At 42.4% G+C, this 17,337-nt stretch overlaps 2 protein-coding genes across 2 annotated transcripts in view; one reads left to right on the top strand and one right to left on the bottom strand.

Moving 5' to 3' along the window:
* The window catches only part of LOC121153689 (zinc finger protein 566-like), a 221,779-nt gene that overhangs the window by 99,724 nt on the left and 104,718 nt on the right, over positions 1-17,337 (top strand). The window lies entirely within an intron of this gene.
* Positions 1-17,337, bottom strand: part of LOC121153686 (zinc finger protein 850-like) — a 277,443-nt gene that overhangs the window by 236,106 nt on the left and 24,000 nt on the right. Inside the window, exon 5 of the mRNA XM_040976382.1 lies at positions 887-933. Coding sequence (XP_040832316.1) covers positions 887-933 — 47 coding nt within the window. The remainder of the gene's footprint in view (positions 1-886; positions 934-17,337) is intronic.

Raw genomic sequence — 17,337 nt, 5'->3', positions numbered from 1 at the left:
TTAACTGTAATTTTGGGGCAAATGACAGAATCTGTATCCTCAAATGTCAACTTCATATCTTATTAAGATGAGCTGATATGACACATCCTAACTTTACACATAAGGAAAAAGGTCACCAATGAAACCGAGGTCCAGGAATTATAAAGAGTTTGAAATGCGAACACAAAGTACATGACAGAACTAATGAATTATAATCACACCTCCTACGGTGGTGGTTTAGATGACACAAGAGCACAGTGGAAAAGTCTTTGAACTAGAAGCAGCTAGAAGAAGTGTTCAATTAGTTGCCTCCACTGGAAGTGTGACCCTACTCTGAAAAAAATATCACATATTCATATATATGTACAGCACAGCAGAAGCTGAAAATATTAACAAACTGAATGGGACCATGGGTGACTCATATAACTTTCTAAAGTTTTCAAATTTTTGCAAGAATCTTTTATTACTCTGATTATTAGGTCATTCTACCTTGGGAAAACTTCTTTAGAGCTGAGATGGACAGACAGCAGATTCCATGTTATCAGGAATTTGTAAGAATTTATAAATAAAAATGCTACTGCATCAGACCCTGGGGAAGACACAGCAGAAGTGCGTAAGACTGAAGTAAATATTTCAGTCTGTTCTTCAGTTTCCCTATTGTCTTAGAAAAGCATGTTTACTGTTCTGAAAATGAACAAAACTCAGAGAAATGTAAATTCTAGATCAGGTGAGTCCATGAACGTCGAGCAGACTGCCTCGGGACTGGCTTAGGAAAACTTTATACAAGCACCGTTTCCTCTTCTCCTCCCCTTTCTTTAAACCATTATTTTAAGTTTTTAGATGGAAGGAATTAACAGGTCTTAATTAATCTTGACAACCAAGAAACAAAGTGGCAAGCATAACTTACCCCCACTGTGACTTCAGGTGGACAGCCGTTCCCGCTTCTTCTGGGCACTGAAAGAAAAAGGAGGAAAGGGGGCTTAAGAAACTAAGACAACAGTTCTTCATGCAAACCCTGAGGAAGACGTCGGGGAAAAATCCCTGTCCCTCACCAAGGCAGTCAAAGCCCAAACTCTCACGGCCCTCCCTACTCCTAAGGAAAGCGGCTGGGGGCGCACAGCCCACAGGGCGGCCGGGCGCTCCTCGGCGCAGCCTTCCTCCCCGGGAGCAGCACAAGCCCGCCATCTGACGCAGTCCACACTTGCAGCTCCACGACACACGCCTGTCCAGGGCTGGAACCAGGGCCTGGGTCCCTGGCTGCAAGTGACGCAGGACAGGAATGTCTACAGCCCCTCTCCCTAATCCCAAACTGACTCTGCGGACTGAGCGGCACGGACTGTCACTGCCTGCTACCTTTGCAAGTACCGGGCCACACGGGCTTGCACGCAGTCAGGGATTTCAGACACACGCCAGGAACCGTGCGTGGGCCAACCTCTCCCAGTGCAGCTCAAGAGCACACAAAGGGGGCCCACCTCTCCGACCCTTCCCAAAGGCAGAACCAAAACGATCCGGCCCCAGGAAGAAGTTGGGACAGCTTGTTGCGTCTGTGTGGCACAGATTCCCTCTCAGGCAGCAGGACACAAATGCCATGGATCACGGTCTAGGCACGGCAAAACACCCGCAGCACTCTGGGCTTCCAGCTCACAGCACTCCCATGCCAACAGCCCTCCGCAATGGCGCCGCGTGCCCTCTTCCCTTCAAGGGCTGGGAGCGCCTTCTTTACACGTGTTCAGCCCTGCACCTTCACTCACGTCACGTGGCAATGTCCTTCATTTTGGAAATCCGGACATCGCCAGCAGCTGCTCACGATGAAGACGACACACTCCCCTCCCGCCCCAAGCACGCTCCGGGGTTCCTCCGCTTCACTCCTCAAGCACCCCGGTTCTCGGAGTGGACGGAGTCCGTCTCACGTCAGCAAGCTAAGGTGTTCAGGAGACCCCGAGCCTTTTCGTTTGGTCTCCCACAAATCCAATCAGCGTCGGCCAACGACACCGGAAGTGGCGCAGGCCGCGGCGCCCTTCGGGAAATGTCCGAAGCGTCCGAGCAGGCGCACTGGCTACGCCCCGTCCTTCCTGTCCAAAGCTGGGCAAAGCGCCATCCGGACCTTGCAGCTGCATGGAAGCACCGCATAGGACCTGGACAAATCGACCGGACACAGCCCAGAGGTAAGAAAAAGTCGTGGGACAGTGTCGGCTGCTGGTAAATGAGGCGGGGGCAGTAGCAAAGCGGCTTCTTGGACTTCTTGGATGCCCGGACTCTTTCAAGTCCTCGCCTTAGTTTAAAGAAAGGTGTAACTGGAGTTCTAGCCGCAAGGGGAGTTAAGTTTCCTCGATCATGATCACGCCAGGGAAAGGCGTCCTCTCATCTGGGAGGTCCAGGACCGATCCCTAGAGGCGCTGGTCCTCCGGGATGGGGGTGCAGGGGTGTGAACATGGAGACCACGCGGCGCGGTCGGCTCAGGTGGGATGGCGGGCAGGGCGACCAGCCTGGCGGGGTTGGGGAAACGCAGTCCCGCCTCGAGGGCCGGGGATGCGGGCCGTAGTGAGCGCTATTGTAATATTAAGAAGTAGTAGATTTAAAGACAGAAATAGAGTGGAGAAATACTTTTAGTAGAAAAATGTACTACGTTGTCTTTACTGTGCAAACCGCTATTTTCTGTGTAATACTGTTTTTGTAATTTTAAAAATAAACACAGAAACCTGGTGAGCCACAGAGCCAGCCCCTGTAGTTGTCCTTAATGTTGGATAATTGATCCATGTTAAATGGAATGTTGCAAGACACAGCTTTTTAAAATAAGAAACAATTTTGGTTTTGTTCCTACTGAATTTAACCCTCAGGGAAATGCAGTATCATTGTAAAGAAATTAATTTGCAAGTTGCTGAGATTCTCCATCATGCAGAGTACATGGAAACATTTTGGAGACAAAGACAGGAGTCTGTATTGTAGAGATTATAATCTGCCAAGAAGGCAGGGGCACTGAGATGAAATAGCTCATGAATGCTTTTGGTTGATGGCAAATCTTCCTGCCTTATGAGGAGGGATCGGGTGTCATGGAGAGCTTAGTGTAAAAGTCTTAGTGAAGAGTGGTGGGCTTCTGTCTGTCAAGAATAGCTGAAAGGTATGTTGTACCAGTAGCCAACTCTTCTGTTCAACTGGCATTGGTTTGGTTTCAGTTAGAAAGCAGAAACACCAAAATAATGTGTTTTTTGTTTGTTTGTTTGTTTGTTGTTTATTCCAGAAAGACAGGAACTGGAGTGAGGGTGGAGAAGAGAGCAAAGAGGGAGATCTCCTGCTGTGGTGGCAGGAAGGGCTGCGGGGAAGGGTCAGGGAGCAAGCCAGGAAAAAGGACAAGGCTGGGTAGGGAAGCTGCAGCATGCGCGGGGAAGGGGGCAACACCACAGTGATGTCACTGGAGGTTTAATATAAAGGAGTATGACTTAGAGAGTTCTCAAGAGCTCCTTAGAGCTAAGGCAGAGTGCCCAAGGAAAGACAAACTTGGCAGGAGGTCCCGTTTCAGACACTGCTAGAGAAAACATGGCTTAAGCCCTCAGGACAGTGGAGAAGTTTCCTGGGTTACAGCGTATGGTTAATCAGAGTGTGGTTGGCACTGCAAGCATGAGACCTGGGGTACGTGATTTCCCAATAACGGGGTGGCAGGACACACAAGCCAGGATTGATGGGCAGTCTGCAGAGGAGCTGGAGACCCCATCCCGAAGGACTGCTCAGCAGAGGGTGGCTGGGCCCTGGCCAGCTCTGCATGCTCTGGAGCACAGCTGTTGCCAGGCATCACTGACTGTTCTCATGCATACCTTCCCACTGAGCAATAGGATGAGAGTAACTATATCAGCATCCAGAGCCTTCAACACCTCTGCAGAAATGTTTGCTGACAAGGCTTAATGCTAACACTCACTGTAAAGGACATGATTAAGATGCAGTCCATCTTCAGAGGAAGTTTTAAGGGTCGGAAGCTGAGAGGCAGTAAATCGGTAACTGGCAAACTATCCCTAACCCTTTGGCAATTCAGTTTCCATGCCCTTTGGCATAAATTTAAACTTATCCGGAGTAACAACACAACTCTATATTTCTACCTAGCAAGGAAACTATCCAGATGAAAAGCAGCACAATCCCAACAGTGGCCACACTAGTTAATAACTGGATAACCACTCATTATATTAATTGCTTGGCAACTTCAATCACATTTTCACTGCGTATTTTGATACTTAATGAATACATTGGAAAGTTAACCTCTAAAAGTCTGTATTTGAAAACATTGCTGGGTATAAAAATAAGCACACATACAAATCAAGAAAGGATAAAATGCACAATGCTACCACAGTTCTTGTCTGTAATTAGATGGTAGGTTATGCTTGATATTTATGCACTCCTTTCTCAACAGAACATTCCATGCTTCCATCATCTTTGCTGACAACCTCAGATGCTCTGGGTTCTTGTTAGGATAACCCATTCATTGAATCCTGAAACAACTTCTGTTTATCACTGCCATTTTTCCATCTGCCATTATAGGAAATGCTAGGCTGCTGTTTCCTCCTCCCATACTTTAAATACTCTCTACAGTACCTAAATATGTAATGAAATGAAAATATGCAAATTTTGTTTAAAGGGTGTTGTTTAGGTAATTAACGACAAGAAAAAAAAGTGTGTACATGTTCAGTGTAGTATCACCTAAAAAACATTTTTGATCTGTGGATGTGGAACTTGTATATACAGAAGGCTGACTGTGTTCAGGAGGAGGAATCGCTGTCCCATCCATGATGGAGGAGTTCCAGGAAAACTGACATTTGAGCTGGTAGTCAGGTGGTCCTCACAGGAGCAGGGCTGTGTTAGGGACTTACTGCTGTTGGCTGCTATTGCAGAAATTAAAGGGAAGGACTACGGCTACTTGATTATGGTCCTTTTATTAAGGAAGAAAATTCTTCCAAACGCCCCTCATCCCAAAATATTGCTTATATCTCATTTCGGTGGCTACCCTTAGTGAAGACAGACTAGGCAATGAAATACAGAATGCTTCCCACATCTGTGATTAAAAAAATCAACAAAGGGGATCTGGGGCCATCGGTTGCATCTTTTAAACACCAGCGTCTGACACAAGCCCGCACCACCAGAAAATTATCTTCTTAAAGTAAAAACAAGAATCTGAATCCCAGAGTGGAGACTTTAGAGAAACAAAGAATATATTTTTAGCTTAAGACATAGGAAAAAATCAGACTGTTGATTTGGAGTTTACTGCAAGTCAGATTCCCTGGAAAGAACAACTTCATGAACAGCAGTCACTTCCAAGAAGAAACTGTGGGGTAAGGGTTAGAAGTGGCAGAGGAGGAAAGAGCATGGGACCTGTGCACAGAGGTGAGAGTAGCAGGTAGATGGGTGTATGGTGATGCTACTACAAAACATTTACAGAGGCTCAGGTGCCTCACGCTGCAGGAAACACTTCTCTGCTTCCAGAACCTGTTCCTGTAAGGAACACTCAGGCACAGCAGACATCGCTGCACTCTGAACAGTAAAGCTTAGCAAGTTATTGTACAGCATGCAAAAGGAAAGTAAAATTTCATGGAAAACAACCGTTTTGAAACAAGGCACAATATTATAGTCCTCTGTCAAGTTCACTTAACAGACTACATCAGGATCATCTTATAAAATAACTTATTTGTCACTCAGACGCTGAATTTGAAAGACAAACAGCAGCTGGTCATATGGGCAGGCACGCTCAAACTTTAGTCATTAAGTGTGCCCTGGAAGCAGCTGCTGAGGGTTTGTCTCAGCTTTGCACTGGCATTCTGCCTAAAGCCTGGAGCAGCTGAAATTCATGTCTGTTTACTGGTACACAAAGTTGCCAGCTGACACTGCCCCCATAGCTGACATTCCCATAGTTTGCCAAGCTAAGGAAAAACGAAACAAGCTGCATTAACTGTACTAACAATCATGAGCTTTCATTGACATACCTCTTATTACCTAACTGGTCTTAGCTACCCTAGGATAGGATAAATTAAGTGATCCAAGATAAATGGAAAAATACATATCTGTGCAAGAATTGAACACAATTATGATGGCTGTATCTGTAATAGCCTCCAAAATGCAACCAACACAACTATTCACACAACTATTCATTAACAGGTGACTGGGTAAAGAAATAATCACGGCACACTAAGACGACCTAAGCCACTGAGGGACACAACATGGCTAAGACAAGCAGAAAATGAAGCCAGGTAGCAAGGAGGTTGTCTAATTCCAGTTACTATGAAGTTCTAGAACAGGCAGAACTAATCTATAAGAAGCAGAAAAGTATAAATGGTGATGTAGATACTATCTGGGAATGAGCCAAAGGAATGGAAACAAAAATTTTTTTTTGTTCTAGGAGGCAAAATGCATACTTCATGAAAATTATTTTTGCTTTTAATAACAAAGTACATCTTAAAAAACAAAAGGGGACTGGCAGTATGGGACGCCTGGTTAAGCCATCACCAGTAATGCTAGCATCCCATATGAGCAACAGTTTGAGTGTTGGCTACTTCACTTCTGATCACCTCCCTATTATGTCTGGAAAAGCAGTGAAAATGGCCCAAGTTCTTGGGCCTTGTTACCCACAAGGGAGACCCAGACAGAATTCAGGACCCTGGCTTTGGCTGGGCCAAGTTCAAGGCATTGCAGCCATTTGGGGAGAGAACTAACAGACGGAGGATCGCACTCTCATTCTTGCTCTCTGTAACTCTTTCAAGTAAATAAATAAATAAATAAATGTTTGGGGGGGCGCGGAGAAAGAAAAGAGAAGGGCTGGTGTTGTGGATTAAACTACTGCCTGCAATGCTTGTATCCCATAATGGGGGCCACTTGGAGCCCCAGCTATTCTATTTCTGATCCAGTTCCCTGCTAATGTTCCCGAGAAAGCAGCAGAAGCCGATCAAGGTCTTGGGGCCCCTGCGCCTATGGGGGAGACCAGGAAGAAGCTCCTGGCTTCAGCCTGGCCCAGCCTCAGCCTTGCAGCATTTGGGAAGTAAACTAGCAGATGCAAGGTCTCTCTCTCTGCCTCCCAAACAAAATAATTTTTTATAATAAAGTGACTGGGAGGTTTTAGAGATGTGAGTAGAAAAGGAAAGAAATAATGAGGAGAGAGCACCACGAAGCCTCTGGGCTAGTCACAGAAACACAACTACATTTTAGACCAAAGTAAGAATTCTAGTTTCCAGTCCAGCCAGCTTAAGAGCGTGGAAGCCATCACACTGTCCTAACAAATAAAATGCTGAACAAATTAAAAGAGCAACGAATCTTACAGCTCTCAGAAAAGCGAGGTCACAGGGCAGTGTGTGACACCCACAGTCAGACAGGCAGATATGAGAATCACAACTTACCAGGGAAGAAACTTTCAAGAGTGTCAGTCAGTACTGAGACACAAACTTAATCCCAGCTTGCCACTAACGCATTTTCATGAAGTATGAAGTTTCTGTACCCAAATAAACTCATAATTTTGACTCAATCTCTAAAAACTCTAAATTACTCTCACATGATAATGATCATATTTTCACACAAACAGAAGTAACAAAAATGCAGGCTGAATTTAAGGCAAAAACTGAGAATTTCTACAATAAATCCTACAAGAATGCAGCAAGATTAAATAAGCCATGGACTCCTCCTTCCTATAGTGTGACACCATCACACACCTTTCCTAGTAATCCTTGGTAAAGTTTGTATGGGAATGGAGACCTCCAGCTACTCTTTAAAAAGACTGAGATACTGTATACTTCAGAAATTCTTCACAAAACTTTTGACATTTTTCCAAAAATATCTATCATGGTTTGGGAAATAGATTTGTTTTTCAAAACTAATTTTTGAAGACATCCAACTTTTAAGGCGTGAGTTTGTACATTGTTTGTACATTGTACTGGGAAGACACGTAGAAAAGGACCTCCCAGTTTTGTCCTTGGCTTTGCTTTATAATTTTGCTTCAGGTGCACACTACTCAGTCCTTGGGTTACGCACATGCTCATCACTGGCCCATGGGTTATTCCATTGCTTGTTGTGTGCACTGTGACACTAACACTCTTTTTACCCTTCCCTTCAGGGCCACTCTAGGGAAGATTGTGCTTCTGCATATTAAGATCACACTTCATTTGACTCGTTCCTATCAGTAAAATACAAAAGCAGCACGTATTCATACAGGACAAAAACTTAACAGCTGCGTGTTTTTTTTTTTAAAACACCTGTTTGCTTCTGTCACAGAGTGCTGTGTTCTGTATAAAGTGCTGCTGCTTCAGCTTGGGTGCTGGACTAAAGATATGCCTGGGGTGTCTTTGACAGTCACTTCAAGTGGCCAAACATATTTCCCTGTCCCACTGTCTAAAGAACACACAACCATGAAGGGTGTTCAAAAGTTTATGGAATATGTATACTATTTTAAAAAGTATATATTTCAAAATTTTTTTCACTAGAAGAAACTTGTACCAACTTATGTTAACATAACCAAAGTAGATGACTTTGAGGTGCTAAGAGGAATAAAAGCAACAGTTTGAATGGAGCTCTAATCAGAGCAACATGAAATTTTTTAAAAATTGAAGATTAAAAAGCATATTGGTTGTGAAACTTGGAAGAATGGTAAAATGACTGATACTTAGTTAAGAACTTTAGGACAATACCCAAAAGAAATCTGAAGTTTACAAATGGATAGTTCATTTTCAGAATGTATAAACAAGGTTGAAGAGGAAGCCTCTCATGGTAATTATTGGCATAAAACTGTAATCAAAATTTTTATCTTGCTCTTCCAATAATTGAGGACTGATGATGAACAGCAGATAGAACAGCTAATACCAGAAACATCTCAGTCTGTTCAGCTTACACAATCCTGTCCAGAAAATTAACATGGAGCATACTTGCTGCTTCAAAAACTGTTGGACCCAGATCAGCTAGAGACAGATCAGAGCTCTCAGTGGAAATGTTAATAGTAGAACCAAGATCCCGAAACATTTCTTGAGGAACTGTAACAGGAGATGAAACATGGCTTTACTAGTGTAATTCTGAAGACAAAGTACAACCTTGACAGGGCCACAAAATGTAGAGGTGGCAAAAGTAGATTGCTTAAGAGCAAATTCCACGGAAAAAAATTTGTTTTGGGGTTTTGGGTGGAGCGGATGGAGGATGCTCCAGACATTTTGCATGTTGACTTTCTAGAAGGTGAAAAGAACACCTGCTTTTAGGAGAGTTTTTTTTTTTTTTTAGAAAATGAGACAAAACTTCAGCAGAAAAATGCTGAGGAAAAGCTCCATGCAGCAAGAGCCCTTTCCACCGTCACAGCGCTCTAGCTCACAATGGGCAGTGGTGTGAGGTATGGCAGGACACCGTTAGGCATCTAGTTGCTTGCCCCTACTGAGCGGGGTTGATCCCCGAGGTAGGAATACAGCCTGAGGCTTCCAGGTCGGTGGCAGGAATCTAATGATTCGAACCATGACCACTGCCTCCCAGGGCGACACTGGTGGGAAGCTAGTCAGGAGTCAGAGGTAGGTACTGAAGCCGGGTACTCCAATGTGACACAGAGACATCAGAAATGCTATGCTAAGTGCTCCTCTGGCTGTGCCTTACTGGCATCTCTAAACTTCTTTTCCCTTTTGGTTAATGAGAAATTGTGTGTACAATTTTGGCTCTGTCTCTATTGTATAAAATTTAAACATAAATTTAATCATACTACTTTTAGGTATACTTCTTTTTCAATTTTAAGAGTTTCATTTTGGACAACCAAAAAACCAAAACAAACAAACTACTCAAGAAATGGGCACGGGAAATGGGCAAACATTTCACAAAGGAACAAGCCCAAATGGCAAACAAACATATGAAAAAATGCTCCAGTTCCCTGGCAATAAGGGAAATCCAAATTAAGACATCGATGAGGTACCACCTAATACCAGTAAAATTGGCCCACATAAACAAGAACACCAACGACGCTTGTTGGCGAGGATGTGGGGAAAAGGGAACCCTACTCCACTGCTGGTGGGAATGCAGGTTGGTACAGCCTTTATGGAAATCAGTCTGGAGAACACTCAAACAACTCAAAATCTGCAAACCATATGACCCAGCAATAGCACTCCTAGGAATATATCCAAAACACCTGTTTCATGACAAACCATGCACCCCTATGTTCATAGCAGCACAATCAGTAATTGCAAAAACATGGAAGCAACCGAAATGCCCATCAGCAGAAGATTGGATAAGAAAGCTTTGGTTCATCTACTCCATGGAATACTACTCAGCTATTTAAAAAAACAAAATGCAGTTCTTTGTGGCTAAATGGGCCCAACTGGAAACTATGATGCTAAGGGAAATGAGCAAATCCCAAAAGGTGAGATACCACATGTTTGCCTTGATTTAACCTGTAATTTTTGTTTGGTTGTTTGTTACTTTTTGAACCTGTCATTGACACTGTCTCAACCCAGGTGTTTTGAAGAATTGAACTTGCATTATTTTTAACATATTGTTTACTCAATACTATGTCAGTTAATTCCATGACACTGTATATTGATGCTGATGTTTTGTTGGGGCTTTTAACTGACCGGAACTTTACTCTGTTAGCTCTACCTTCAGACCAGAAAAGGTCTCCCCAAGAAGCCACTGAACTTATCTGGACAATAAGATGCTGGACTTTATGCTAGGTATATGCTTGCAATGAAGGAATCTCAACTGAACTTGAACTGTGGCTATGCAGCAAGGTGGAGGAATCCACTATGGGGGGAGGGTTGTGGGAGGGGTGGGAGGGAATCCCAGTGCCTATAAAACTGTATCACATAATACAATGTTAATAACAATAAAAAAAAATTAAAAACAAACAAACAAAAAAAGTTTCATTTTGGGTCAGGCTGCACTTTGGCATTTCAAAATAAGCAGTCTTTCATTTTAGTATTTTAGCATATCATTAAATGTAGGTTTTTCTAATTTTAGCATTGTTTTTACATTTAATAACGAATTATTTTGTACAGCACTTTCATTTATAAACAGTTTGGTTATTTGAAACCTTTAACATGGAGTGCTATAAGACAGTGTTCATGCAGAGAAGGCAGGACATATGTAAACGCTTTCTAATAATCACATTTTCAGAACAAGGACTTGATACACTCACCAGAGGTGAAAATAGTACAGATCATCTTTCTATTTTTCCTGCATCATTTGACCATGTGGATCTTTACATATTATATAGACTTATGCACATTAATTTTACATTAATCTATAGTCATTAACCTTCTTCTTAAAAATCATCTTTGGCCAATGAGAGAACCTTCAAGTTGTCTCCCATGTCCTTTAGAATTGTCCCAGCAGTCTTTGTCTACATTCTTGATTTCTGACGTAGAAAGCTGCCAGGCTCTCACCAATGGTACGTGGTTCAGCTGTGCTGTGATACATACATGTGTGGTTTGTGATATCAAGCCTACGATACTGATGACTTCTGTACCATCTCTTTCTCTAAGCGTCTCATCTCTGCTGCGAAAATGCAATTTTGAACTTTTCACGTGTACATTTCAGATAGGTCCAGCAGGTCACTTTTGTTCATCTGGATTACAGCAATGGAGTCTGGGTGAGGGTGATGCCAAGGGTATTAGAGGAAGCGGTAACAAACCTCTGGTAACCACAGCTGGAACGCTGAACAGCCCAGCTACCAACCAATTAACCTAGACTCTCACATTCAAATTTATCTAGCTCAGCTCACATTAGCTGCACTGGGGGTGCTAGAAGACAAGGAGGCTCTATGCCAGTCCTGGCCTGACTACTTGCAGTAATGATAGCACAGAAAAACTAGTTTTTACCTTAAGACAGTGATTTTGTTTCTTTCATAGCTTGAAACATTAGCCTTATCTATGAAAATAAAGGAATTTGAAGTAATTTAAATCAAATCTACTTAAGTGACCTAAATCATTCGGCACTGGTTTCTTTTTAAACCTCTAAGTCAATTTTGCTTTTTACACTATTAATGTTTCTGTCTAATCATACAATTGGCATTTCCTGGGTTTTTTCCCCAAGTCATACATCTGGGATTTCATATTATGAATGGCATGCCTATACCTCCGAGTCCCTTTTACGGGACACTTCGGTTCTTAAAGTGTGGAAGTGTGGTCTGTGACTCCCTAAGGACCCCTGGGCGGGGGAGGCTAAAACTGATAAGCTCTCATTCTAGACTGAGTGCAGACTGGTTTCCCACCCGCATGAATTGACATCGCTAGCCTTAATACAGAAGCAGAGATGAGAACCCAGCTGTCAAGTCACTGGAGAGACTTGCCAAAATTGTGTAACAATTGAAGACAATGAGCCCCGACATAAGGGAGCCTTCTTCATGCAGAGCAGTGGCCGCGCAGGAATGCAGCTGAGCGCCGCTGGCAGGGCCAGGCCCTCGGCAGCTCGCAGCGCAAGGGCTGCCTTTTGTTTTTCAGACTTTAGGACTTTTAATACTGAAGCAAAAATCATGCAAGAACATTTTTTCCCTTGCAAGCCCAAAACAGCAAAATAAAAGAAAAAGTACTTGTAAGGAAAAAAAAGAGTTTTGTACACTGGATGAAACAATATAAATTCAAAACTGACAGATACAGGCTAGCTCTATCACTCACTCAGCTCTTTAAAAAATTTGATATGAACATCGAGTCAGAGCAACAGGGTATAGCCCGTGAAATGTCATCTACATGCATTTCCAGGTAGACCACAGGACTGTACACAGTCCCAGCATGTCCGCAGAAAGGCTCGCCGTGGACCTAGCAACACAGTAAAACCCCAGAGTCCTTTCCTCCAGGTCAAGAGAGACACAGGGACGGGCGATTTAGACTTAGCTGTCTTCCCGTATTGGGCTGCATCTCCAACAGGGAATCCTGGATCACCCTCGAGATCAGCCTTGACTGCCTGCAGTGAGGTCAGACCAGGGACCTGACTTCTCTCCCCAGACATGTGTCCTCCGAGCCCTGACCATTCTTACTAGGATCATTTTCTTAATAAGAATAATCACTTGCAGAGTTCTCGGCTGAAGGGCAGCTTCAAGGAAACGCAGAAGCAAAGCCAGCCTCGCACCTTCACCCTGAAGCATTTCTCCCAAGCCTGCTGCGCGTTCAGCGAATGGCCCAGCAGCCAGCCAACCATGACTTTTCCCTTCCTCGTTTTTTCATATGAGCAGTTTCCACTGAACTATCTCAGAAGTATATTTCACATCTACCAATTTCTACTGCCACATCTCTAGTCTGAGGCACTACTGATGTTTTATTCTGTGGACTCTACAGGAATTGGTCCTCATAAAGTCTGACATCTAGAGTGCCAACTCTCCAGGTGATGGTTCATGTGGGTTCAGGCAAACAGGGGTTTGCTCTGATTTTTAAGGTACTATCTTGTTTCTGTTAGGGTGAGAAAATGAATTTACAGAAATCAGACCACCTGCTGACATACTATAGCTAAAACAGCCTTCTTAGATCTCAACTTCTGTTTACTCTCACAGACTTGATTATACTTGAAAAATTCACTATTATAGAGGTAGAGGTAAATATTACAGAGGAACCTAGCATGAGCCTTATGGATCTTACTGGAGAATCTAAATTGAAAATACAGCACTGTCTCCAAAGTTATGTTTTTTTTTTTAAAGATTTATTTTTATTATTTTTTCATTGGAAAGGCGGATATACAGAGAGGAGAGACAGAGAGGAAGATCTTCCGTCCGATGATTCACTCCCCAAGTGAGCGCAACGGGCCGATACTATGCCGATCCGAAGCCAGGAGCCTCTTCCGGGTCTCCCACACGGGTGCAGGTTCCCAAAGCTTTGGGCCGTCCTCGACTGCTTTCCCAGGCCACAAGCAGGGAGCTGGAAGGGAAGCGGGGCTACCGGGATTAGAACCGGCGCCCATATGGGATCCCGGGGGTGCAAGGCGAGGACCTTTTAACCACTTGCGCCACCGCGCCGGGCCCTCCAAAGTTATGTTAAGGAAGGGAAGAGGGGCCCAGAGTAGTAGCCTAGTGGCTAAAGTCCTCACCCTGCATGCAATGGGATCCCAAATGGGTACAGGTTCATATCCTGGCAGCTTCGATTCCCATCCAGCTCCCTGCCTGAGGCCTGGGAAAGCAGTGAAGGACGGCCCAAAGCCTTAGAATCCTACACCCATCTGGGAACCTGGAAGAAGCTCCTGGCTCCTGGCTTTGGATCATCTCAACTCCGGCCATTGTGGCCACTTGAGGAGTCAATCAATAGATGGAATATCTTCCTGTCTCTCCTCTGACTTGCCAACAACAACAAAAAAATCAGTCACTGGCCCGGCACAATGGTCTAGCAGCTAAAGTCCTTCCCTTGAAGGCCCCAGGACCCCTTATGGGTGCCAGTTCTAATCCCGGCAGCTCCACTTCCCATCCAGCTCCCTGCTTGTGGCCTGGGAAAGCAGTCAAGGACGGCCCAAAGCCTAGGGACCCTGCACCCATGTGGGAGATCCAGAAGAAGCTCCTGGCTCCTGGCTTTAGATCAGCATAGCACCGGCCATTACTGTCACTTGGGGAGTGAATCATCGGAAGAAACATCTTCCTCTCTGTCTCTCCTCCTCTCTGTATATCTGACTTTACAATAAAAATAAATAAAATATTGAAAAAAAAAAACCAAGTCACACACAAAAAAAGAGAAGCAGATTTAAGGCATATGAGGTATGGGACAAGTAAATAAAGGAAGAAAATCAGAAAAATGATGTTTGGATAAAATCATCTTCCCAAAAGGAATATAAGTTTCCTCTATAGATTAACCCTGAGCTTTGAAAACTACTTTTAATAAAAAGGCTTGTAAGGATATACTGCCAAAACTGGATTTAATATAAAACCTTTAAACATGTTACTAAAACAGCAATATTTACTTTGACATTTAAGTTTAAATAATTGCTTTAAAATAAAACCTGCTAGTTATAACTTAAAGACTCAAAAACACCAAATAATAAATTTTATAGTCATATTCATACTTTACAACTTTGGTTTAAGATTTACTTTCTGAAATTAACTTCAAATACGTGCAGTAGATGGCCAAGCACAATAAGCCTTTTTGCCAATCCTCCATTTTTTTCCTCTTTTTAAAAGGCTTAATCAGTTGCAAGGTAGAGAAGGATAGAGACAGAAAAATAAAGACCTTCCTTCCACTGGTCTGTTCTCCAAATGGCCACATCAGCCAGGTGTGCACGGGTGGAAGCCAGGAGCCCAGAACTCTTCTAGTCTCCTAACCGAGTAGCAGGGGACCAAGCGCTTCCTCAGCCTTCCCAGGAACATTATTAGCCGGAAACTAGATGGGAAACTGAGTAGGCAGGTCTCGAACCAGCACTCCTGTATGGCATGCCGATGGCATAAATTGCAACTTAACCCATTGCACCACAACACCAACTCCATTGCTTCCTTTTAAAATAAGACATTGACTGTCTTTCCATATATCAAGTAATATTGATGAAAAGTCATAATAAAAAGTCACTTTAGATAAGGATTACCTAAGTATTGTTAAAGCACCCTTATTATCGCTGCCCAGGGTATGGGACCACCACTGCTTCCAACTAGAACTTGCTGGGTTGTATAAGTCAACTACTGTGAAAGGAATGAAATGATCTGTAGGTTGAAACTGAAGCAGTTTTACACAGTTGCATACAGCCAACTTAAGTAGAAAGGTTCATTTCCAAACATAACAACTGACAATGATGCAAAAACATGCTGGTTGAATGAGAACTTATAAGGTCCACATTGCAGAGTCATACTGCTCGGGAAACTCTCTCTCCAGAGTCTAAGCATATATCACCTAGTTAGCCATGAATCTAACAAATGTTTGCAAGTAATGCTAGCCAAATTCAGAGGATAGGAACCATCCACAGATTGTGATACCCTAAACTAAGAAAAACACATTTCTGTTTAGTAGTTAAATCTTTTGAGTCTAATATCATTTAAAAGATGAGTCTCAATTTCAGAAGTGATAAAAATGGCAAAGTTAACATGCTAATTTCATATTATAAACAAGATGACTTCAGTTATGAATTTTCTGAGATAATTTTTGATGAAGTACTTTAGCATCAGATAGAGAACATGAATGCATCATAACACTACTTTCTATGGGGACAAATTTTCCTGTCCCTATTAATTCTAAGAAAGTCTTTTAAAGAAAGCTATTATGACAAGTCGTTCATATTACCATTGTATTTCACTAAGATTTTATTTTATATGCAACTGATCTTAAGTATAAAAATTTCAAGTGACATTAAAGTTCTCCACATACACATTTTCTTCCAAATGCTATCATGAACAGTTCATTTAAAAATGCTTTACATACATAAATACATCAATATTAACTTTTTGTTCTTTGTAAATCATTTCATTACAATTTATGATTATCAGGATACAACATACTTTATCTGTATCTTCTTTTATTCAACATTGCTTTAAATAACTATGTTATACAATATGGACCTAGTTCATCCTTCTATCTGCTGGATTCTGCTGTATCATTGAATATATCAAATTGTATTCAGCTACTACTACTATCCTACTCACAAGTATTTAGGCTGTTTTTAATTTGTACATGGTTGTACCTTTAATTCCTATAGAACTTAGATCCAAGAGTGAAACTACAGTGTTCTTCTGTCTTGTTTAAAGCAAGCTACTTTTCCTCCAATCCACAGACAGTGTCTTATGTTCCGTGGTCTTGGAGTTTGGCTTTTCCACATGATGCTCAGGTCCTTTGGAATACTGTTTCTTTGTATGTTGTAAGGTTGTATGTAGTTTTACTTTCTACAGTAGGGGAATCAAATATTCCAATAATTTTTCTGAACTAGACTATCCTTTTACTAATAACTCTTAATGTCATTTCTAAAATAAATAAAGCTCATGTATGTTACTGTGCCTGTTTCTAGGCACTGTGTTATTTAAAATTCGCTTATTTACCTATTAATGCACAAATGCCAAAATCTTTTCAATTGTTATAACTATATATAATAAATAGTGAAGGTCTCTTGTCTTTTTATAAAAATTGTCTCAGCAATATGAATCTTTTATGTGACATAAATTTAAAAATTATTTTGGACAGATCTTAGATAATCCTTGTTATTTTGTTTGGAACTGTAGTCAATCTAGCTGTTCAGGACTGACACCTTTACGATACCATTTTTTCCCATCTATGTGTATAGTATTTTTCTATTGTTTGTTTAAGTCTTACACTTGTCAAAAAACTTCTACCCCCACCCCCATCGAGATCTTGTTCACTTTTCTTAGGCTTACACAGCAGATTTTAGTGGAGCTGAGTTCATGAGCAGGTCTTCCTTCATCTGGTACCCTTGGCGTTTCTCACCTGTGTGACCTCTCTTATGTATGGAAAGGGATGCTCTTTGAGAGAATGCTTTCCC

The sequence above is a fragment of the Ochotona curzoniae genome, unplaced genomic scaffold (genome assembly GCF_017591425.1).
Source record: "Ochotona curzoniae isolate NIBS_2020 unplaced genomic scaffold, NIBS_Ocur_1.0 contig_2699, whole genome shotgun sequence".
NCBI classification, from domain to species: Eukaryota; Metazoa; Chordata; class Mammalia; order Lagomorpha; family Ochotonidae; genus Ochotona; species Ochotona curzoniae.
The sequence above is the reverse complement of the archived record's forward strand: the minus strand, read 5'-3'. Positions and strand labels throughout refer to the sequence as shown.